General features: G+C 40.3%; 1 protein-coding gene across 4 annotated transcripts in view; it reads left to right on the forward strand.

Moving 5' to 3' along the window:
* The first annotated feature begins 745 nt into the window (after positions 1-745).
* ECT2 (epithelial cell transforming 2) overlaps positions 746-24186 on the forward strand; it is a 54652-nt gene continuing 31211 nt past the window's right edge. The window contains exons 1-13 of one of the 4 annotated variants that reach the window (XM_075003953.1): positions 746-890; positions 4091-4170; positions 4270-4362; positions 5398-5580; positions 6842-6931; positions 7902-8009; positions 10438-10511; positions 10638-10768; positions 12257-12372; positions 13162-13224; positions 14095-14317; positions 16533-16669; positions 17363-17482. In XM_075003953.1, the coding sequence (XP_074860054.1) occupies positions 761-890; positions 4091-4170; positions 4270-4362; positions 5398-5580; positions 6842-6931; positions 7902-8009; positions 10438-10511; positions 10638-10768; positions 12257-12372; positions 13162-13224; positions 14095-14317; positions 16533-16669; positions 17363-17482 (1548 nt within the window). In that variant the 5' untranslated portion in view covers positions 746-760. The remainder of the gene's footprint in view (positions 891-4090; positions 4171-4269; positions 4363-5397; positions 5581-6841; positions 6932-7901; positions 8010-10437; positions 10512-10637; positions 10769-12256; positions 12373-13161; positions 13225-14094; positions 14318-16532; positions 16670-17362; positions 17483-24186) is intronic. The other 3 variants (XM_075003954.1, XM_075003955.1, XM_075003956.1) reach the window with 3 other exon arrangements.

The raw sequence follows: 24186 nt of genomic DNA on the forward strand, positions 1-24186 counted from the left end.
AGGTAACTCTATTTAAATGCTGCAGTGGGTATTATTTAATAATACTTTATAACTCCTACATCTAGTTAATGCATTTGGTGCTTCCATGAGGCTTTCTGGTTATGGCAAGAAACCCTTTCTCTGTGACAAGGACTGCATCGTTGAAATTGCCCGGCAAGATAGGCCTGAAGAACTGCAACAATAAGCTAGATGAACGTGGTAATCTTTTCTGGGAAATCCTGAGGTCTAGTGGGTTCAAACTTGCGCCTCTGGAAAATCCTACGCAAAGCGCTCTCTCTCTTTCTTTAGTGTGAACTTGTCTGAAAATAAATGCATATCACACAGGTAGTCCAGCTCCCTGAACTGTTTTCGGATCCTGTTTAACAAAATTCCTATTGGGCGTAAGCAAGAAATTTCAAAAGCTCCTGGATCAAAATAAATTCTCCAAGCTGACATTTTTCTTAAAAAGGGAACACTGGGCTTTCCGCTCCCATATACCTAATTATGAAAATGCTCTGTCTTCACAATAGTCTATTTTTGAGGTAAAACTGTATGCATTACATGCAGAAACTGTGAACGCTGACTCTTAAAATAATTTTAGGTAAGAGGATACTAGCAAGCTCATGGGATTCATTAGTAACTTTAATATTTAAAAGTTTTTTTTAGATTTTTGTTATTCCACAGGACTTTTTACTGGTCATTTCTAATATGTACTGGTTACATGCAACTTGTTTTGGGTACTTTTTTTGCAGCTGCTGAAGAGAGAAGCACAGATTCGATCATGACTGACAACAGTACCCTCGTTTCTGACGCAGGAAGGAGTCTCTTGGGAGAGTCTTCTGTTCTTGATTCAAAAATTACAGAAACTTCCAAGGAGAATATATTTATTGGATTGGCTTCAGATGTCGAAGGTAATAGGAAAAACCTTTTTCGATAACGTTACACTTTTGTTGAACATTGGTGTGTGTTTTAAATGGGAAAGTGTCAATAGCTTGAAGCCCTTTATATAGCCATAAAGCTGGTACCAAACCATCAGTAGTGTTTCCTGCATCTCCTACAGCCATGTTCAAAAAGGGACAAAACTACAGCTGACAGTAATTCATTCCTGCTCATCACAGAAGTGCCACCCAGGAGCTAGTCTTAATGGTGATTTTTATGATGTGGATGCTTTTCCTAAGAACAGGCATTGAAAAGAATTGGTGAGCGTAGGCCTGTGAAGAATCTGGGATTGAATGGCTTTTGGTCTCTACTGATGTCTTTTTAGATTTGAACTAGTAATTTCTAAAATCTCTTTTTGGGGATTAAAGAATACTCTAATTACCACAAAATGTTAATTTTCCTCTCTATTTGGCCTGTCCTCTTTTGTGTATTTCCAGAATGGATGTGTCTACTTGCATGCTTCATTCACCTCAGACCTCTAGTTAGAGGATATCTGTAAACTAAAACTAGGATAATTCGGTTTTTTTTGAATCTGAAGCTCACTCAATTGACTCAAAAGGTTAAGTGACTTGCAGTGGATCTAAATATACAGTATTCATACAGGTTGCACCTCCTTCGTTCAGCACCCTTGGGACGTGACAGGTCCCAGATGAGGGAATTTACTGGGTGAAGGAGGGTCCACTGCTTCAGCTACATAGTCTGCTGCCCACTCTTCTCCACACAGCCCCTCCCCCACCATAGACTTCCCAGCTATTTTGAAACACAAAGTGCTTATTTTGAAATACGGCTTATTTTGAAATACAGTAAATCCTCAATTTAGTGGACTAATGGGGAAAGGGGGGGGTGTCAGTTCATCCAGAAAGTCTGTTTATATCCAAGGATTCACTGCTGTCCCAGTCCCCCCCCGTCCCCACCCCCGCCAAAAAAAAGAGAAGGGGAGGGGAAAGCTGGGAACTCACCAGACTGTGGCCTCTGGAGCCAGAGCATGCCAAGTAGCCAGAGCTGCTAGATTGTGGCTACGAGTGGGGCAGGTATGTGAGTGTCATCTGCCTGCGCATGCACCCCAACCCTGGTGAAAGGAGTGCAGCAGTAAGTCCCTTAACAATTTTTTGGGCTGTGGTGGGGCAGGTGGGGTGTTGGGATTTGACAGATCCCAGTGGACTTTGGGAACATTGAGGCGGTCCATTCCCAAAGCCCACTAAATTGGGGTCCAGAAAAATCAAGGGTTTACTGTAGTGCTATTCCGTGTCTAATAGAGCCTATTTTGAAATAGGACATTGAAACATTGATCCTCCAGCAATGAGAGTTACTGATTTCAGAAAAACGCACCCACTATTTTGATTTAGTGAATGCATAGTGTAGATGCTAGCAAAGTTATTTTGAAATAAGTTATCTTGCAATAACTCTGTGGTATAGACATAACCTTTCATTTTCACACTATGTAAAAAATGAGCACATCATTGGCTTTGAACTGTGGTTTGTCTTCATCATATAATCTAGCAAATAGATGTCTTCTGAGTTATGCTTTAAACTGTCATCCCATTTGCTTTTAGACTGGGAGCACTTACCTAGTGGGGGGTCCCATAGGGATCTGTTCTGGGTCCACTATACTCAATGTTTTTAATTAATTGGATAATAGATTGGAGAGTACAGATTATGTCAAATTGGGAAAGATTGCAAGTACTTTGAAAGGCAGACTTAATAGTCAAAGCAACCTTGACAAATCTGAGAACTGGCCTAAACTCAACAAGGTGATGTGTAATATAAACAAATGCAAAATATTTCATTTGGGAAGGAAAAATCAACTTCCCAAAACAAAATGGGAAGTAAGTGGCTAGATAGTGTTGCTGAAAATAATCTGGTGTTAGAGAGCAGCACAAATTGAATGAGACGACCATGTGATAGAGTAGCTAAAAGGCAAAGATTCTGGATATATGAACAGGAGTATCTTGTAGAACATGGGAGGTAATTGTCTTATTTTGCTTGGCAGTGGAAAGGCTTCAGCGAGAGTATTGTGACCAGTTCTAGGGACCATACAGTAGAGAGCTTGTGGGCCAAAAAGAGCAAATATATCTGGGATATTTTTAAAGCCTTTACGCAAAGATCATTTTGTTTAGTTTTGAGATGAAAGGAGTTGATAACAAATTTGAAGATTAAGGGTGCTTATATGGGAGACAGTGATCAATTGTTCAAAGTGTCCCATGAAGGTAGGACAAGAAGTAATTGTTTTAATCTGTAGCAAGGGAGACTTCGGTTATTTGCAGTAAAATTCATTTAATCCAGCACCTGTCTGATCCTGGACAGGTGTCGGATTATCAAATTTTCCAGGCTATTGTATGTCACCACTCCATGCCCAGCTGCAGCTTGCCTCCCCCACGTGTCCCCAGCTTCTTCACCACCACACTGTGCCACTCCTGCTTCATAGTGTGACCAACTAGGCAAGATGGTCCTGTATTTGGGATGCCAAAAAGACTTCCCAACTTTATTTTTTTAAAAGGTATGAATTGTCCCATATTTAAGCCTTTGGGGGCTAGGGGTGAGGCCCAGAGCGCCTGCGGCTGCCGCTTCTTTGCATCCCTAATCCACCCCAGGCTTAAGCCCCCTACCGTGGCCCCCCCCCCGACTAAGTCCCCAGTTTACATGAATTTCAAGGCACGCGTATCTTGGAGGACTTCTGTATGCCAGCCCATCAAATTTTGCTGGATTATCTCCATAAATGGGACTGTTTTTGAAAGATGCTGGACCATCAGAGGCTGGATTAAAGGAATCTTACTGTGTTTCTAACTCTAAAGTGATTTGATAATCTCTAGAATAGGCTTCCAGGGAAGTTGTGGAATTAATGTTATTGGAGAGTTTCAAGAACAGGTTAGGCAAACACCTTTCATGCTTACATGATTCTGTCTCAGAATATGGATCTGCTTTAGCTGATCTCTTGAGGTCCTTTCCAAACTTGCATTTCTATGATGGCTGCACTATGTAATCTATTGGCTGCAAGTGTGGCTTGAATGAGAAGCTAGTTAAGGTAGAATCCAATCTTGAGTGTTTGAAGGGCTCTGGACCCTGGCAAGATACCAGTGTACAGTTATCATTTCCCCCTATATTATGGCCCTGAAATTAGAATTAGATTTTTCTGTTAGATATGAATAGTGCCTTTTTTTTCCCCTCCAAACAGAGGAAATGCCTCAAATTGAAACCAGAGTGGTTTTAGTTCAGGAAGCTGGGAAGTGCGAGGAACTCATGAAAGCCCTGGAGGTATGTGGCTTAACATAAAGCGGCCATCATAATGACATTGTTTCAACAAACTTCATATACGTTAATTTAACCTCATGCTGAAGTTCTCCTCTTCCACAGACTATTAAGATAATGGAAGTCCCAGTTATAAAGATAAAGGAAACTCTTCCTGATAAATCGGAAGAAAAGCTAATAAAAACTATAATTCATATGGTACGTCGGGCATCTGTGTACGTTTGCATGCAGCATGTTGCACTTCACTGGGACTGGAGTGCCTGCACATTTAAACTTCACGATTTCTGATCTTTGCATGGGATGAAGGCACAATAAATGGTTCTGATGGTGTAGATTGATGCTAGCTGAGTAGAAACCTTTATAAAATTTGAAACTGCAATTTTCTTAAATGTCTATTCTTAATCCTTGAACTAACCTATTTGGTGGACTTAACATGTGCCATACTTGGATGTGGAACTCTCAAATGATACTCTCCAAATGCACGTCTGTTTTAGGGTTTGTAGGATTCTGTTATGAACTACCTTCTGAATCCAGTTAAACAGCCTTCCTAATTCAATAGTAAAAGACTTGTAATTTAAGACTGACACATGAATAATTACATAATGATTAAGTTGTTTTGTTAACATGAAGGAGTTTGGGAAACAGAGTTTGGACCCGTTGTGTCCAGATTCAGAGCAGCCTCTAGGTAAACCTTCTGAATTAGTAAGTTTAACTTCATGCAGCAAAAAACATTTCTTTATGGAATCTCTTGGTCTGCAAGCTGTAACTTTAAATTGTTAAATGGAGTCTGGTTTTGGTGACTGTTTCAAAACATATAAATTAAATTCAGATGCCCCAAAGGAAATATTTGTTTTCTATTATATAAGAACAATTTTATATCCAGTTGAGTTAATGCAGCAAAATATTTGCTCTTTTGCCTTGTTTAAATTTTATGGCATCCAAAGATGGAAGAAATACCTTTTTTAGATGTAAAATCATTAATTTTTAGAACAAATATATTGGCGTTTTAAGGCATTGTTTAAGCTAAGAATCAGAAATCACATTGGAAAACTAGATCATAACTACCTCTGTGCTAGAAATATACAGAGATGATTTTTGTATCTCTAAAAAAAATAACTTGTAAAGCAGTCAAAATTTCTTTAACACTTCAAGGTTAAAAACAAGATTTTTGACTTTTGTTTATTGTATTTGTTACATGAATGATACTTTTATATTGTGTTTGAAAAAATTAAGGAAATTCAAGTGCCTTATATAAAGGTGGAATCAGTGGAAGATTTTGCAGATTGTGAGTCTCCAGAATTTGAGACCGTCTTCGTTGTAACGGACTTCCAAGATTCCATCTTGGATAACTTGTACAAGTTTGGTAGCCGTGTCCTTGGACCTCCAATAGTACTTCATTGTGCTCGAAAGGGACAGGTAGGTATTCAAGTAAAAGTAAATTGCCTATTCTTTAACTTTATTTTTATATCCAATGTTTACATGTGATGGTCAAACACTAATGTGCAGAGTGTGACTTCTTTTTTCCTATTGTAGATGGTCCATTTAAATTGCAGTACAGCTCTGCTTATTGTTTACACAGATGAAGGCCTTTATTGCTATGGCACAGCTATTCTGAATCTTTCTAAATTCTTCTGGAGGAATTGCTGAAAGCTGTATTCAATTTTTTCAGTGCAGAGTTCTGGCCATTTACATTTCAATGTTTCACTGTATTTATATGGTTTTTTAAAAAACAAAAACAAAAAAAAAGTAGTAAGAAAAATAGGAAGTTATTAAGAATTCAAGTCCTGAGAAATCCAGTTGAATTAGAAAAATGCTGTTGAAACTCCAGGTGGTGATGGCCATAACTTGCCATTTGAACCACACAAGAATGGATGTCTGGTATAGATGGAAAGGGTATTCAAACTGCTGGGGAACATATGTTTGAAAAAGAATAACCAGAATAGAATGTGACAGGAAAGAGAAGTGTACAAAAACTTCTCTGCACCTGGAAGAAGTTTAAGGGAATAAGATTCTAATTACTAACACTTAATTTCAATTATCTGAAATATACGCAGTCCAAGTATCAGAGGGGTAGCCACATTAGTCTGTATCCTTAAAACCAGTGAGGATCTCTGTGTTATCTGAAAGACAAAAAGATTTATTTGAGAATAAGTTTGGCGGGGGGGGGGGGCTGGTTAGCAAGGGGTAAAAAATCAATGATGAAGCGGGCTCATGCCTAAGTAAACCTATTAGTCTTTAAGGTGACACAGGGCTCCTCATTGTTTTGTTTTTCTTTCTCAGTACATATTCCAGTGAAGAGGAACAAACACTGCATTAGTGCAAGGGACTTCGGCATCATACAAACGTGTTGGACAGAAGATACAGTTGGGTGGGGGTAATGTTTTGTAGGACAATAGTGTGTAATGTCATATGGGGAAACAGGAGACACCTATAATGAAGTTACAGCGGTGCTTAGCACAGCATGCAGAGACGCATCAATCACTTCCTCAAAATGCTGGCAGTTCCTACTTCAAGCCATACCAGAAAACAATTAGCCTTGTTAATTAGGATCCATTCCACTCTAATTTGGTATCAGTAAATTTTAAAAGTTAAAATCCTTAGAGCTTTTTTTTGTTTAATAATGTTTGAATAAATCTCATGGTTCTGACTACTGTAATGAATCTTTCTCTGATTTTAGCCTTTGCCTTTCTCATGTCGTCCATTGTACTGTGCAAGTATGTTGAATCTGGTGCTCTGCTTTACAGGATTCAGAAAGAAAGATGAACTAGTAAGATCCTTTTGTCTTATTCCCTTGTCCCCTCTTTTTTTTGTTTTGGACTGAGTAACCTACATGTAAATTATGTATAAAGTAGTTTTCTCTAACGTCATCTCAAGCGTACAATGTCTAACAGACTAAAGTTTGTGTTCTTGAGTACAGAACTAAGACTTTAGGGTCTACTTGAGATTCTTCCTTGCTCCTGTGGAAGGAAGTAGGAGTCACTGACTTGCACAGGAGCAGGACTGGACCTTTAGACACTACTGAGGCAATTACCTAAGAATATGACCTGCCACTTATGTTGGCTGATAAATATGCTTTTGAGTGCACCCAAGTAAAACTCCTGAGATCCTGTTCTGAGCATTCGGAGTGTCACTACCATGTATCTTAATCTTGTCAGAACTACAGCTAAACAGTGTCATGCCAGATCCATAGTGAAATGGGAAACTTTCAAGGAAAACTCAGATGTTTCAAGAAGCAATTGATAACTTGCTTGGTGTCTTGTTATTCTATAAGCTATTAGTGAATCAGTTCTGAGACTTTATCAGCGTGAATGGAAACACTGGAGATGCTGGCAAGTGCACAAAGCACAGAGTCAAGACTATCTTTCAAGAGCTAACTCTCTGCCAGAATCAAACTGCATGAACCAAATTAATTTGTTCTAAACTCCTAATTTTTTCAGCCAAATATGTAAGCCTTCATTTCTAGGTTTTAATAGCTTAGGATCTAACAACACTTACCAGTTCCGCCCACAGAAGTGGCAGAATGTCAATGGTGTGTGATATGCCATTTTGTTGGCTTTGTGAGCTGCTAGATAAATTTGACGCTGGGAGTGAGGTGGTTGTGAAGCATTATGACCGGCTAACTGTAGAACATGCAGAAGCTTTGTTTTAAGTTTAGTACCCCCTTTAACTTGTACTATGTGCAACTCTTGTAATTGTCCCTTCTTTAACAGCTGTACGTTTCTGGCTCTTGTTTTTAGGTTAAATTGGTGACCTTGGTTCATCATATGGGTGGAATTACTCGAAGGGACTTCAGTTCAAAGGTTACGCATTTGGTGGCTAATTCTACGCAAGGAGACAAATTCAGAGTATGTGAACTTGACTTTGCACTTCAGGGATTGGATTGGAACAGCCCCCAACCCCAAGTCCTACTGTCTGTTTTAACTTGGAGCAGATGCACTTTTTGTATTGAAGAAAATTTGGCTAATGTAGGGTTTCAGCATATCTTTACATGTGACACATCAGGCTTTAAAAACAATGGGTGGTAACTGTTCAGTTGTTGGAATTGAGAACATCTGTTTTTTTTAAAAATACACTTTTTTGTTTGAAGGCTTTTGTTAGAAATGAGTTTAACTTCTGAAAATAAGCTTTTTGTGTCTTGTGAAGGATTCAACATTGACTTAAACAGACTACTGTATTTGAGGTTTCAGAGCACTTAGCAGCTTGTTGCGTGTCTATGGCTATGCTTACACTACAACAAAAGGCCAATGGCATAGCTGCAGCTGGCCCTACTCAACTGACTTGGGCTGCAGGGCTAAAAATGTCTGGGTAGAGGTTTGGGTTGAGATCTATCTACCCCTTTGTGTGAGGTTACATCTCAGACCCTGGTCTCTTGTTCAAGCCTGAGTATCTACACTGCTCTTTTGAGCCCCACAAACCTGAGTTAACTGACCTGGGGTCTGTGACTTGGACCTGTAGATGTTCTTGCACTTGTGTGTAGACCTATATCCTATGCTTCTCACAAGTATTAAGAACACCTGTTTGTATAATATAGGAAATTAAGTGTTCCCTATATACATAGCAAACGTCTGTCATTGCTGACTTTATTCTGTCTTGTGTGTTGTATAACTTGACCAATATTAGCTGCAACTGCTGTTGGAAACTTAATACATTACATGAAGATACCAGGTGAAAATCTAAATTGTGTAGCTAATATTTCACACCTCAGGCTTTTTAGATCAATAGAAAGACCCTACAAGACGTAGTGATTACTTTGTTTCATTCTGTGTACTAAAACAGGCTTCCTTACATTTTGGTCAGTATATTGATCATTAGAGGGAAACATTTTGCTCTCTGGTTACAAGTTTACTGTGTGTATATATAGCTAATACACTAAGCTGTAAACGCTGAATCTTTATTAGGAATTCTACATTTTGATTTGGCATGCTGAAGTGTCAGTAGTCTATCTCCTTACAATAAAAGCAGTGAAAATTCTGTTGGGACGGGGGCACCTGAAATTACGTTGGATGTTTTAAAAGTGGGAAGAAGTGTCCGAATTAAAATAGATAAAGAACATGTGCTTTGATCTTTAATGAGCCTCTTTGCCACAACAGCAGTGTTTGTGTGAACAACAGGCTTCTGTGAATTAGCTTGAGACTTTTACTAAAAATAACCAACATAGTTTTAACCTTAAGTAGATTAATTGCAAACATCTTCAAAACCTGGAGGCTGCAGAGATGAGCTATTCTCCCCCCACCCCAATGGACTTATTTTGTGTGCACAACTACCTTTTTTTCCTCCCCAAACTAACTTGGCAAAATGTCATTACAGTGAAAAATGTGATAGTGACTAAATTGCTGTGTGCATTCAGTAGCCTAGAGACTCTTAAGTTTAAGGTGCTTTTCTTTCAAAGCTTGTGAGGGATGTTTTAAGATAGATTGGGGACTTGAAAGGCTTAAATTGTATTCTTCCCTTTCCCCCTGCCCCAATTTGACAGCACAGCAAGCATAAAAGATGACCTTCCCTGGTTATGCTGGACGATCCATTGAATGTCTTGAAACATGCTTACAAGTGCTTGATCCTTGATTGAAGGGGTATAGTTATACTGGTATATGCTGCCTGGGCACTTACTCCTATTGATAGATGTCCCACATATGGACACCTACACAGGAATGGTTTTTTTTTTAAAAAAAAGCCCATGTTGCTCTCGAAGGCTCTAAAGCTAAACCAAGAAATGCTGCTTTTCATATAGGGAATTGGTGTCTTTGTGGATGGGATGGAGTCTGTGCAATATGTGTATGTATTGATATAGCTCATCCTCCTTAAGTTCTTACTTCAGGGTATACTGAATTCTTATGATGTAGACAAGACTTTCATAACAATCCACTATCTTTTATTTAGCCAAAATGGCAGCCATTAATGTTAAACAGTCTGGCTAAAGATCCCTTATCCTGGGAGGTACATGGGCCTCCCTGTTAAGGGAGACGTTACATTTACACAATTCACCTTAATATTCAGCTAATGATAGTTTAAGTACTGTAACAGGCTACCTATGTTACTGGAGCTTGTGTAAGAATTGCTTGTCTAACCTGTTACTGGGGATGGTCTGCCTCAGTGTGGATAGCTGGTCTCTCCAGCCCTACATTTCTGTGATTCTGCTTCTCGGAGGAGTAACTTTCATCCTTTTCTTAATGCTTGTTTGGCAAATCAGAAATGTTGCCAGGAAAATCTTTCCAAGTTTGGAAGGAACTTAAATGGAGAGTTCTTCTGTCATAACAAATGACTTCCTTCTTCTAGCTTGCTGTGAGTCTGGGAACTCCTATTGTGAAAGCTGAGTGGATTTACAAGGCTTGGGAGAGGAGGAATGAAGTGTAAGTGTTCCAAAATACCCTCCTCTATGTACCCACTCAATTCAGACTTCTTCCATGGTGCAAATAACAGCTTCTATATAATGGTGACTGTAAATATACAACTGGTTTTACTGACTTATTTTTAAGTGACTTCTCTGCGGCTGATGAGGAATTCCAAAATGAGTTCAAGGTCCCTCCGTTCCAGGGCTGCGTATTAAGTTTCTTTGGATTTTCTGATGAAGAGAGAATTAACATGGAAGAAATGACAAAAATGCAAGGTTAATCACATTTTCAATACGCTTGTTAACAATGGATTTTTCACTGTTTTACTAAAATGCTGACACTTTTGTACGTGGGGCAGTTTGAACAGCACTTCTATTTAGTTACATTTTACCTTTTAGATCTCATTGGGAATAAATATGTCCATGAATTTAGTGGGTCCTGCAAAACATGTCAGAGTGAAATCTGTCTTTCACCTACCCACACTAGACTGATTTTTCGAGGAGAAGAGAGACAGTGTGTCTCAAACTGATGCTCCTGACCCAAAAGGGGTTGCGGTGTGTGAGGTGGTCACAAGGTTATTTTTAAGAGGTCATGAAGTTGTTCTCTTATACTTTTTTGTTATGCCTTGAGAGCTGGGTGGCCTGAGAGAGGTCACTGCTGACTGAGGGCCCAGCTCTGCAGGCTGTAGTGCAGAAATAAGGAAGGTAGTATGCACTCCCCTCACAATAACCTTGTGGTCCCCACACAACTCTTTTTTTGGGTCAGGACCCCTCTGTCATAATTCCATGAACTTTCAGATTTAAGTAATTGAAATGTTTTTTTAAATCCTGTGGCTGTGAAACGGTCTAAAAAATGTCCATGAGTTTGACAAGACCCTAGGCATGATTCATGCACAAACTAAAACTTTTTAATACCAGAGAGAGGTTTCTTTTTATCCCATCACACTGAGGATTCAAAACTGCCTTACTACAATTTTTTTTCTTTAAAATAACCAGGCTCAGACCTTTGCAACTAATAGTTGATTTAATTTTGGAAAGTTGGTTTAAAAAGTATTTTAATGTGTATGCTTAACTACTTCTCACTAAAGTTGCATTCCACAAATATATGTTGCAGTGTTGTTATGAATCAGATAGCAGTATTCAGATTTTTTATTAATACGTTTTGCAAGAAAATAAATAACTTTGTATAGAATTGGTGGTCAAATGGTTGTTTCCTTTTAATAGTGTAATACAACACAATGTGCATATTGGGCTGACTCAACTGGTTTATGGTCTGTTCTTACATTGGTCGGGGTGGGTGTGAATGTAAATTAAAATCTTGCACCTACACTTTGTATTTTATATTAAAGTGCACCAGCTGTTTATCACACAGATATTACACAACTAGGTCTTTATCAAGACAAAGAGGCAAGGACTCTCCCTCTTTGAAGTCCTTGCAAAGCTAGTTGTACCATATGGGCTAAAATATGTACACCTTCCACTTTGATAGTTTACCTATGCACGGCCATCTCTGGCTTGCTCTTAAGGCTCTCCGGGAATCTGGTTCTTAGTTTTGGAGAACATATTTGAGAGAATATTCTGAAATCTTTTGTGCCCTCTGATCTGCATCTCTTACTCTCCTGGAGCCATCTCAAAATTTGCTGATCAGCTCCCCCTTCATCTTGCATCTTCCCTACTCCCACCTTGATACCACTATAAAATACCTCTTACCAAAACTTTAGGTGCCTAATTCTTCAGTTAGTTAACTCATTTTTTTTCTTCTAGGTGGGCAGTACATGCCAGTTGGTGATGACACGTGCACACATCTGGTCGTTGAAGAAAATACAGTGAAAAATCTTCCATTTGAGCCTCCAAAGAAACTTTATGTTGTAAAGCAAGAGGTTAGTGTAAACCTAAGTTCTTGACACTAAAGAAAGAGTGGGCAATATTTTTGATGAGGTAAGTGGTCAACGGTGCACTCCATGATATTTACGGAGGGAGTGCAGGGTCTGGAATGGAGGATGGAAACAGAAAGAAGCTCAGGATTGGAGACTGGGGTGCAGGAGAGGGTCTGGGAGGGAGTTGTGACTAAGGACAGGAGTGCAGAGGGTTTGGGTTGTGACCTGGGGTAGGGAGATGGGTGGCACCCTAGACAGCTTCCTACCTTCCCTGGCCCCACATGTTGCTCAAAGTAGCTGGCTGCTGAAACCAGCAGGTATGCCATGTGGAGATGCACGCCAAGTGTGGGAGGGATGGTCTGCAAGCTGCCTGTGCCTGCAAGCAAGGCCTGGGCAATGCCCATTGGGGCATGTACTGCACAGAGATGCACACTGGCCCCAGAACCTGGATGCTCTGAACAGTGTGTGGGGCTGCAGTAAGCAGGGTACTTACCTGCATGCACTGCTGGGCCACAAGACAATGGCCGCCCATAGGCTCATAACACCAGATCCAAACTTTTGCCAGGTCGGATTTGGCCCGCAGACTGTATTTTGACCACTCCTGTACTAGAATATTTAAGCTTATTCAATAGGTAGGCAACAATTACTATGCATGTGTACGTTTGTGTAATATTCTGAATGAACATAGTTAAGCTTTGAAGACTTGTGTAAGTGATATTCAATATATATCATGTCAAAAGATTGTATCAAGTCTTGAAACCAGTTATAGAAGACTCTCTCTTCTACATACAGTGGTTCTGGGGAAGCATTCAGATGGATGCCAGAGCTGGAGAATCTATGTACTTATTTGAAAAGGTATGCTGACCTTTACTAATACAGTAAACCCTTGAATTACGTGGGGTTGAGTTGCAGTAACCCCAGCATAACTCAGATTTTCATGCAAGTCGAGGGGAGATGGGAAGCAGGCTGCCGCCTGGTTCCCAGGTCCCCTGGGCTTGCAGGGCGCAGGAAACTGACCAACTCATGGCTGGTCTACTTCCCGGGTTCCGTAAGTAGAGGAGAGGAGAATCAAGTGGTAGCCTGACCAGAGGCTGCTGCTGGGAGCCCAGCCACTTCCCAAGTGTGGGTCTCCCCGTCCCCCAGTTGGAGACCCTGCAGCTGGCTCTGCCGGCCTCCAGCTGCAGGGCTCCCCACACCTCCTGTCGTGTAAACATGAGATACTCTCGGGGAGGAGGATTACTCTATTGTAATACGATGACTGTAGAAGCACGTATCCTGTGATTACTTAACTTGATTACTGTGAATTGTCCACTAAAATTGATTAGTTGCACACATGCTTAACTTCATTACTGTAAGTATTTGCAGGTTTAGGGTTTATTTGGATGCTGATACTTGTTAAGATAGTTTTAAAATTCTTTAATTGTCTTGAAGCATTCAAATTAAACATGTGGTTGTGGTGGTCTTGAAGTTATGCAGTGCAGAATTTTAAGCCTGGAAAAAATAAATCCATTGCAGTGTGTCCCCAGCCCCCCTTTTTTTTCAAAAAAAAAAAAAAAAAAAAAAAAAAATTGGTGTAATAACCTATTGTTTGACCTTAATTAAAATGGGAGATAAATGTCTTTTTTGTCATTTCTATATGAATCTTACTTTGCCATAATCTGTGCAGCGTCAAGTTGAAGGTAATGGCTAAAAGTACTAAACTATGTGTTCTATATGTAATTACAGCCAGAAAGTCCTGAACTCAAGAAGTCTGTGTCACAACTTTCTCTGAATACCCCAAATAGCAATCGCAAGAGACGTCGCTTGAGAGAGACCCTTGCACAGCTTGCCAGAGAAACTGACATGTCGCCATTCCCTCCTCGGAAACGTCCATCAGCTGAGCATTCCCTTTCTATGGGGTCTTTATTGGATATTTCTAATACACCAGAGTCTGGCACTACCGCTGGAGGTATAGTTGAGAGAGAAGTGTAACCAAGCTTTGCAGTGCTAAAACCAGTTGTCTTTCGTTGCAAATTACAGAAGTAGAAAATAATTTATTACCTATGCTACAGTTTTGACAAGTAACTATAGGTTTTCTCCCTTTCAGATTATTCAGGGAGCAGAATAGGAGTGAGGAGCTCAGACACAGGTAGAAGCCAGGCCAGCTGTCGTCGTGTCAGTAGGTGTAGACATACATGGAGGAAAATGAGGATAAAATGCACATTTACTAAATATAAATCTGCGGATAATGTTATTCCAAATCAGTGTGTGAATTCTGTCGAAAGTCTCCAGCAAACAAACAAGGTAGCTAGCTGTAGGTCATCTGGAAACCTAGGCACTAGTATATCTGGAAAAGGGACAGAATCAAATCTCCAGGAGAATACTCTTTTTCCAGTGGAAAGCAAAGAGATCACTGTAAGGCCAACCTCTCTTGAAACCTTGAATGATACTTTTGCATCATGTGAACATTTGTTAGGGACCAATAACATGTCAAAAATGCCACAAGATTACAAGGAACCAACTTGCTTAACTTATGTTGGCCAATTAATTAACAAAGAAACTAATACCTCTACATACTCTTCTTGTGGAAGAGTGCAAATTGCAAAATCTGCAACTAGTCAACTCCTAGAGCTTGGACTCCAAGATAAACCCCAATTGCAACATACAAGAGAGAGATCGGGAAGTACTACAAATGTAAATATGAATGACTTCACTTGTATGGACACCTGTGATTATGTCCAGCAAATAACACATGGGCGTAGTCATCAGGAAAAGGATGGCGAGGACCAGTGGTGCTTTAGAAAGGAAACACCTTTGATAGAGAAGACTAACATTTTAGTAGGAGACTCTGAATCTTTGGCTTTTGATTTTGAATCAGACAGTTACAGTAATACCACTGCTACTCTGGTAACAGGTAAGAGTATTTACTGCAGGCACAGTAATGCTGAAGTTGATCGGTACAAATTGAGAAAAATCAGGCTTAAACTTGTCCATCTAGGCAGTTTTGATTATTACATGTACATCATCTATTTGGGCTGTGACCACATCAGTCTTCAAAATATACAAAATACCCCAATCTAAGTGTTTTTGTATTCAGGCTGCCATTACCTGCACAACTGGTTCCCCAGGATTTTCCCCTGTGTGGTAGGGGTTTTCAGGCTTTGTGTAATGTCGATTGTATCTTTAGTCTGATATACCTACTGTTTTGGGCTTTGGTGGGTGTTTTTAGTGGTGTTCAGCAGCTAGAAATAGGGGGGGATACCCTCATAGAAACAGGTAGCTCTTTGAACTGCTAGTGAGTGGTGCACCCTTTGAGAACTAATCCTATGGGATATAAAATTGGAAGTTTCTTCCCTAGCTTTGTGGCTTATATCTATAGTGTACTAGGGCCCTTGGGCTATATCTACACACCATCATTAGTCCTGAATAAGCTATTCCAGAATTATTTATTTCAAAATAGATGCTATTTCTCATGAGGTTTACCAATTTTGAAATAGCTTACAGTATTTCGAAATAGCAGTTGCATTGTGTTGCTGCTCGCAAAGTTATTTTGAAATAGCAACCATTATTTCAAAGTAACATTTTGCTGTGTAGACATACCCTTGATTGATCTTAGCCCCGAGTCCAAACTCAACTCCTATTATGTCAACAGTAAACACCTTACTGTGGCGCAGCTGTACTGCTGTAAGGTCTCCTGGTGGCATAACTAAACCACCCCTAAGCAGTGGTGGTAGATACAAAATTTGTATCTGCATCTATAGTTGCAAAAATGAGTCATGGATATCTGCATCTGTATCTGTGGATGGGATACCTGCAGATATAAGTGGATGTCCATGAATTTGCAGGGTTCTAGAAAGTCTCCTGTTGACCTAACGTGGTCCATACTGATGCTTTATTGGGAAACTTATGTGGGTCAAGGGTAGGATTTCCCCCCCCCCCCCCATTCCTGACTTACAAAAATACTAGTGCAGACAAAGCCAAAAAATCTTTGGCTAATGGAACAAATGTGTATTTTTCATGCAGGGTACACATTAAACTTTCTAAAACTTTGATATTAAATGAGGATAGTCTGAACAAGTGTGTCTGGTATATCTTTCTGAAAATCTTGAGAACCATCTTTGGAGAGAGAGAACTTCGTGGAAAGATTAACACCATTCTAAAATAGTCTCTTTCCCTTTCATTAGACACACCAAAATCATGTGCAAAACCTTCCAAAAATTCAACTCCTTTGCCTCCAAAGCAGTCTGCAAGATGGCAAGTTGCAAAGGAACTATATCAGACGGAACGTAACTATGTAGATATTCTGACAACAATTATTCAGGTAAGTTACCTAGATACTGTAATGAATCTACTAAGTCTCATGTGTGGTTTTGTTTTTTGTTTTGTTTTTTTTAAATTTTTCAATCCCACCACTAATTTGCTAGGCTTGATTCAGCTGCCTCTTTAGCTCAAAACACTAAGCATTTATTTAGAAACTCCCTTTTTTTTCTAGATTTAATTTAAAAAAAATCTATTCTAAGAAAGAACCAGAGAGAGAAACATAAGACTTGAGAAAAAGCAGAAGAAATTTGTTCAGCATGCTTTTTTTAAGAAAGATTTAACTAACTCTATGATATCCAATACTTTAATTTCCTTTTGAGGAACCGATCATACACTTAAAAATGAGCTCAAATATGATTATTCAACTAGACGTTACCGTAGCATAAGTCTTTGCCCTAATTTTCTAATGTGGTTTCCGAATTGAATGGCTTTGGTAATGGATGGATCAACTTAATGCTTGTATCCTCAAACCCAGCACTTAACATGAGGCAGAATACAGTATACTCCAGTGAAGTGTGGGGATAAGGAGAACCTCTTGTCAAGGTTGTGGTTATAGAAAACATTAGGACATAAAACCTTGCAAATCTTTCCTTCACAGCAATATTTCCAGTTTAATAGCGTGGTTAATGTGTGTGTACATTATCTCGGACACAAGATTAAGCCATTAAATTATTTTCTGCTTGCTTTTTTTCAGTTATTTCAAGTTCCGTTAGAAAAGGAAGGGCAGCTTGGAGGACCTATCCTTGCACAGGAGGAAATTAAGACCATATTTGGCAGCATTCCGGACATCCTTGATGTACACACTAAAATAAAGGCTAGTCTTATTACGTTTATCTATTATTTCTCCCCATCATACCATTAGTTATTTTCCATCTTGAGTTGCTCTCTCTTGTGTTGCACTCAGTTGGAGGGGCTATTTTTGGCCTGCTTGCATTGTATAATGCTGTCTAGTTGAGAACAATTGGGTACCATGTTGAGGAGGGCTCTACTTCAGCACTAGTGAGGGATGAGCAAGTATAAAACATGTTAAGATCCTGCAGTATCAAAGGCTCTGTACAAATAAGGTGGTTATTGTAGGTCAGATGTAGAAGACTTCAGACCCTTCTACAGTAGGTATTGTAGAATTTTCTAATTCAGATCGCTCCACTCCACAGGCTGACTTGTTTGATTTCCATCTCAATAGCTGTTTCCACAGCAATCTCTGCAGCTGTAATTGTTGGTGGTTTTTTGTTTGTTTTTGTTTTTTTTGGTTGAGGGGAGGGAGTGGTGGGGCAGAGTGTCTGTCTCTCTCTCTGACTCACCTGGGCCCATGTTCTCTAAAATAGTGTAATAGTAGGCTAACTTTCCAAAGAGTTGAGCACCCAGCAGTGCCTATTGGAATAAAGAGCCAAGGCACTTGGATTAATAAAAAAAGTGGAGAGAGAAGGGTGTGGTTTTTTTAAGTTCTTAAAGGGTACTTTTGTTTTTATTTTTAGTGCCTAAGAGTGGCTTCCTTAAAGGGGCATGACTGTTACTAGGGGATGGGCAATAATTATTTTGTGAAAATCTGTCTTTTGAAATCTTGAGTCGGCCACAGTTTCTGAAAATCTTTGTGTAAAGTCTTCTGAGACAGAAGCTTAGCCTGGAACAGAGACATGCTGAAATTTAGGGTGAAACACAGCTTGCATTGCTCAGTCCTTACTCTTAGTTTGAACACTTTGATATGCAGGTTGGTGTGCAAATTAAACTGAGCCTTTTGCTGCAGTATTGATGATAAAGGAGCCATACCACTGAATTAAATGAGAGATGAAATTTCAATCATCAGATGAAGAAAGAATGTTTTTGCTTTTCATGGCTTTAGAAGAAACTTAATAACAGAACTGTGTTAGTCTGTATTCTGTCAAAACAACACAGCAGTCTCGTAGCACTTTAAAGACTAACAAAATAATTCATTGGATGATGAGTTTTCATTGGACACCCACTTCTTCAGAGCTATCAAAAAACAAAAATCTCTGTATGCGGTTGCAAGATGCATTTTTTGCTTTGGGCTTTTTTTTCACGCTGAGTCTATATTTTAATAGTCTGGAATAGAGGAATTTCAAATTAATTTTTAATAGTCTTCAAAATGATACTGTATTTTGGGATGGTTATCAGTATATTAATTGGGTAGCCCACAACATATACTTGGAAGTGGATGTTATGAAACTTTTTTAGATGGAGCTGAAGAACACTTGCTTCTGTCCTCTTTCCTTCTGAATCCTGCTGAAATGAAAGAGCAGCAAGAGAGCAAGACACTAAAGCGTCTTGCCCGTGGCATAGACTCTCAGTGCAGATGCCTAGGATTGAAAAAGGCTAGTTGCCCCATGGAACAGTTGAGAAACAGCACCACTTGAGGGGTTTATGATGGGCTTTTTCACCACCTGGTCAGGATGCACATGGAGTGTTGACACACTTGTAGCTCTGACCTCAGCAAAGGAGTATAAACCTGTTTAGTTGGTAACAAAGGCTATGTCTACACTATGGGAAATTTTGAGTTTAAGTCAGTTAACTCAATTTTACCAAGTGACTGTCTTCACCCTAAATACCATTAGCTCGATTTAGGGAACACTATTATCGATAGCATAATATTCAGAACTGGGTGAGTGTAGTGTCAAGTTCAAATTTAACCATTTGACTGAAGGCTAGTGTGGAAGTGCCATGTCTTTGAATCGAATTCCTTAGCCTCCAGAGGCTGACTGGTGCTGCTTGCACCTGGCTCCCAGCTTCCTGCCACTTGTGGGAGCTAGGAAACTGACCAGCGCAGCAGCCCTGGTCGGTTTCCCACCTCCTGTAACTGGCGGGGAGCTGGGAAGCGCAGTGCTGCTGCATCTGGCTCTCTGCCATTTGCAGGAGACAGGAAACTGACTAGTGCAGCACCTGGCTCCTTGCTGCACCTGACTCCCACAAACCAGGCACAGCTGCACTGGTCAGTTGCTCTGGATTCCACAAGCCATGAGGACCTGGGAACAAGGCAGCAGGGTGAGAGCTGCCAGTGGTGGGGGGGGTACAGCAGGGCCTGGTGGGAGGGCACAGAATGTGGGGCTGAGGGAACTCTGGGATATAAAACACTGTTGCAACATTCAATGTTTGGGCATGCTAGTGTGGCAGCACTAACTCAACTGTGTGTGGACTTAGGGAAGGGTGGATACTCAAAATCAAACTAATAAAACCCACAGTTATAAATCAAATTTATCTGGTAGTGTAGACATAGTCAAAGAGGAGGTTTACATGGTGCTCTAGTGTAGTCAATAGCTTTTGCTTAATTTTTTTTTTTTTAAATTGAGGGTTGAAATGGAATAGTACTAAAAATCAGTATAATAGCTTTTTGCTATTTGGAGATTAATTCAGTAGCTTTTTGCATAATCCTGCTAGTGGAATACCTTGGTGAGTCTGCAATCCAAATGATGGAACCTTCTCAAAAAGCATGTAATATACTGCTCAGGTATTCCTCCTATGCCTGCGTTCCGTGATCCTCACAGGCTATGAAACGGGCTATGGTATCCTTTGCTGATGCAGTTGGAAGCAAGTGACATGGCAGGTGTATGTGAACCATCAAGATCCATTGGACTGGGATCCTTGAGGAGAACTTAGTGGCTTACTTAGCTATAGCTTTAGCTTCACAATTAATATAGTTTGTGATTTTTTTTGTTTTGTTTAGGTTTCCTTAGTTAAGGAATAATTATATATTCAAATAGTAGTCTTACAGTTTTCAAATTGAGGAATGCATGTAACCTACTCTAGATGTGTGTGCACTGACTGGCACTAGAGCATTTTGCATAGAAGTACCAATAGAGGAATGTTGCTAGTGTCTCATGAGTTAATACCACCCCATCCCCTCTGTTCTTTCTTGCCACATGTGGCTGAGTTTGTGCTTGATGTAATTATTATTTCTTTAAAAACACGTTTCTCTTGCCGTCCATGGCATGCTTTTCTTTACCTTTTTAGAAGAGTGGGACTATCAGTCGAGCTTGAGGTTACATAAGTCAACACAAAGACCCAAGGCAACAACCCAAGCTCAGCTCCCTTTGTGTTGGGGTGTGGTTGTTTGTAGGCCTGAATGAAGAGGAATAGTAGTATTCAGTGACTGTCCACTCAGTCCTTAAAAGTAGAAAGCCCTATATCAAGTTGGCCTATTCAGCAGTGTGAAACAGTTTTTGTTGTGGTTGTGAGCCCACAGAATCCAACCGGCACTGGCTTCTAGTCAGCACAGTTTGAAGTGTCTGCTCACTTTTGAGCAGATGATTTGCTTCATTAAAGTTACATTTTGCCATACTATATTGGCATTTCATTCTTCTATACAGGGATGATCAGTCCTCTCCAATGCTATGGTGGCAAGACTGGTGAAAAGGCTCCTTTTTTTTTTTTTTTTTTTTTTTTTGTCTTCATCTTCTGGTCCAAGAACCTTTCCCTTTGTGGAATCTTATTGTAGTCCTTACAGCTTTAAGGGCCCTCCCTTTGAGCCTCTGGCACCTGTGATCCTTTGTCAGAAAATCCCATGTTTTTGGTATCTATAACATCTGCAAGGTGAATGCAAGCTGCAGGCTGTGATGGCACAGCCTCCTTGTATGCAATTCTCCAAGGATGAAGTGACTTTATGACCACATCCAAAATTCTTATTTTTAAAGTAGCTTCTCAGTTACACTTGAACTACACGGCATGTTTACCTGTGTGCTGGTAAACCTCATTCCATTCCAGAGAAGTAAAATCTTGACTGGGCATCAGGAGATGCTTAGCTTTCTCCCTGGATGTGGCTTAACTTTTCTGTAAGTCACATCATCTGTGTTCAAACATGGATCATGTGTAAGGTCAAGTAGTCTCTTACCTGATCTCCAAAATAACATCCTGCGTTAAGACTGCATATGAAGTAACCTCAGCTGTACCCCTTCACTGGTGAGAGTTCTTGCTATCAACATTGCTTGTGCTCTTAAAGAATTTCTCATAACATTTGGACCTCTGCAGGGCTGCTGTGCAGTTATCAGTTTGTATGTTGAGAAACTGTTATTCCATAGCTGCATCTTCCAGAGTGAATGTGAATACTGATGGAGTGTCCTGCAGCTTTTGTTTAGGTAGATTCCAAACCCTATGTCTCAAGGGAGTGAGGTACTTCTTGAGTTGTCTAAAATGGAACATGTGGCTGCACCGACTTGAAGTAACTGTTCCTTATTCTACCTGGCTTCTTCAAGATGTGTTATAGAGGTGTATTCCACAACCCACTCTATGCCTGGAGAAGAGATTCTAATACAGCTGCCATAGATGTGAAAACTGTAGGAATGTCAGGGAGATCCTGTCTAAAGCAGTCCAGAGAGAGGTTCCCATCATGAGGTGTGAGCACTCTGTGAGTACTGCTGTGTAAAAATTCTCCAGTTCCAGTGTGCTGGGCATGCACGCACATACATAAGTGGCATAGACACCTGCATGACATCTCAAAGGACCATATTTTCAGCATGTGACTGACAGTTACTTCCATGGTGGATCCAGCAGTTGAGACTTGGGTTTAAAAAGGTGCATCTCTTTCCAACAGTCTTTTTCTTGTGGTGAACATCCGTACAGCATGGTTGGTGTGCCTCTGGGTGTCTTTGAAGGGAAGTGATTCTCTGAATCTGCAGCACTTTTAACCCAAGTGCACACAGAGTGTCAGAGCAGACTGAGTCATATTATTTCTAGAAATCTGGGGCACAGAGCTGCCCAGACCTCATGCATCTGAGGGATCTAGATCCCAGGTGAATAATGCACTGATTTCCTTCATTATTTGAGGGACTAAAAAGAAGACTAGGCAGAAGACTAATCTCCACCATTGGACTTCTTCTGTTTAGCTGGTTCCCCAGTCATTAGATTTGACTTTGAAGTATTCTCACTTGGTCAGTCCTGGCCTCCAAAATAGCTAAACCAAGAAGAAAAATTTCAGATGCTTTTGTGTGTGTTCAAGAGTGTTTTCTAAGATTTCTGTTAGTAGGGCCAAATCACATGTAGGAAACACATTGGCCTTGGATCAGAGAATCTTAAATCTAAGATTCTGATTCAGGATAAAATCTCCACCTAAAAGTTGTCCCCTTGGGTTCTGAAGGTCAGCGGTGTTAAGCTCATTCCCGAGGCAGCTGTAGCTTCATTATCTGTGCACAAGTCTCCACTGGGGAAGGAGTGTAAATTCAGATCTCCTGCTGAGTCTACAAGAACCAAGAATCCTGCTCTTTCCCCAGGGGGAATAAAAAGAAATCTACTGCTAGTTTTCATCCTCTCAGTAGTGAGGATTATGTTGGACAGATCTCACTCTGGCTTCAAAACACCTTTTAGATTTACATTTTTTAATATGAAAACACCACCTCCCTTTTTCCCTATCTGTCCTTCCTGAGTATAAGCTATACCCTTCTATTCCAGCCAACTATGTCATAATTGTCTATTTACTAGTATTTAGTTCTTCCTGCTTATCCCCCATACTTCACACATTAGTATGTAGACAACTAAGACAGTGATTTGATTCCCCCCCTGAGTTTTATATTCTCTATCTCTGCTGTTAAAGCTCATGCTTCCCCAAATTTGATTGCTTTCCATATTTTTCACTAACCTGTGAGGTTTTTGTCACCTGTCCCCATCAAACCTAGGTTAAAACCTTCTTCCCTAGCTTAGCCAGTCTGTATCCAAATAATCTTCCTCAATAGGTGGACCTGAATCTCTGCTTAGCAGTTCTTCTTTCTGGAATAGCATCCTGTGGTAAAGGAAGCCAAAGCTTTCCTGGCAACACTATTTTCACAACCAGACATTCAACTGTATGCCTGGATTGCTACCTTTTGACTGGAAGGATTGAAGAGAAATACCACCTGTGCTCCATACTCCCAGAGCCCTGTAGTCATTAGTGCCCCCATGGGGTAGTAGTTGAAGGGCTGAATGATCCTCTACAGTCCCTAGGAGGGCAGGGGGAGGGGGCATGGCTTCTCCTGCAACTTTAGGGGATGCTTTGTCTTTACTCATTGCCAAGGCAGTGTAACGCTTCTCCAGCACCATGGTGGATGGGTTGGGAGTAGGGGGTGAAGCATTGCCTTGTGAGCAAACCACCTCCTCTTCCCCCAGTGGTGTGCTAGTAGTCCTCTATCTGCATAACTTTCTCTGCCTTGGATGTTTCCAGATCATTACTCTCAAGGAGTTGCTTGTGGATTTAATAGATATGAATTGTTTTAGGAGTGGGCTGGGCAATACAAGAAATACACGTCTGGAAAAATCCAGAATTAGTTGTGTGGTGGGGTCACCCTGCAGTGTGACCATGGCTGTTTGGGAGCCAGGTTGTGACTGACCATCTACGGTTACACATACACATCTGGGAGTGACCTGCATGCTGGCAAGCTGTTTGTGAGTGGCCCAGATTGGAAGCTACAGCAGTAGATCATTGCAGGGCAAGGATGATGCAACTCCCCACTCGTTTTTTTTAGAAGCAGTGGGACTATCAGTTGAGCGTGAGGTTATATAAGGCAACGCAAAGAACTAAGGCAACAATGTGGTATTTATCAC

Source organism: Carettochelys insculpta, chromosome 10 (assembly GCF_033958435.1).
Source record: "Carettochelys insculpta isolate YL-2023 chromosome 10, ASM3395843v1, whole genome shotgun sequence".
Classification (NCBI taxonomy): Eukaryota; Metazoa; Chordata; order Testudines; family Carettochelyidae; genus Carettochelys; species Carettochelys insculpta.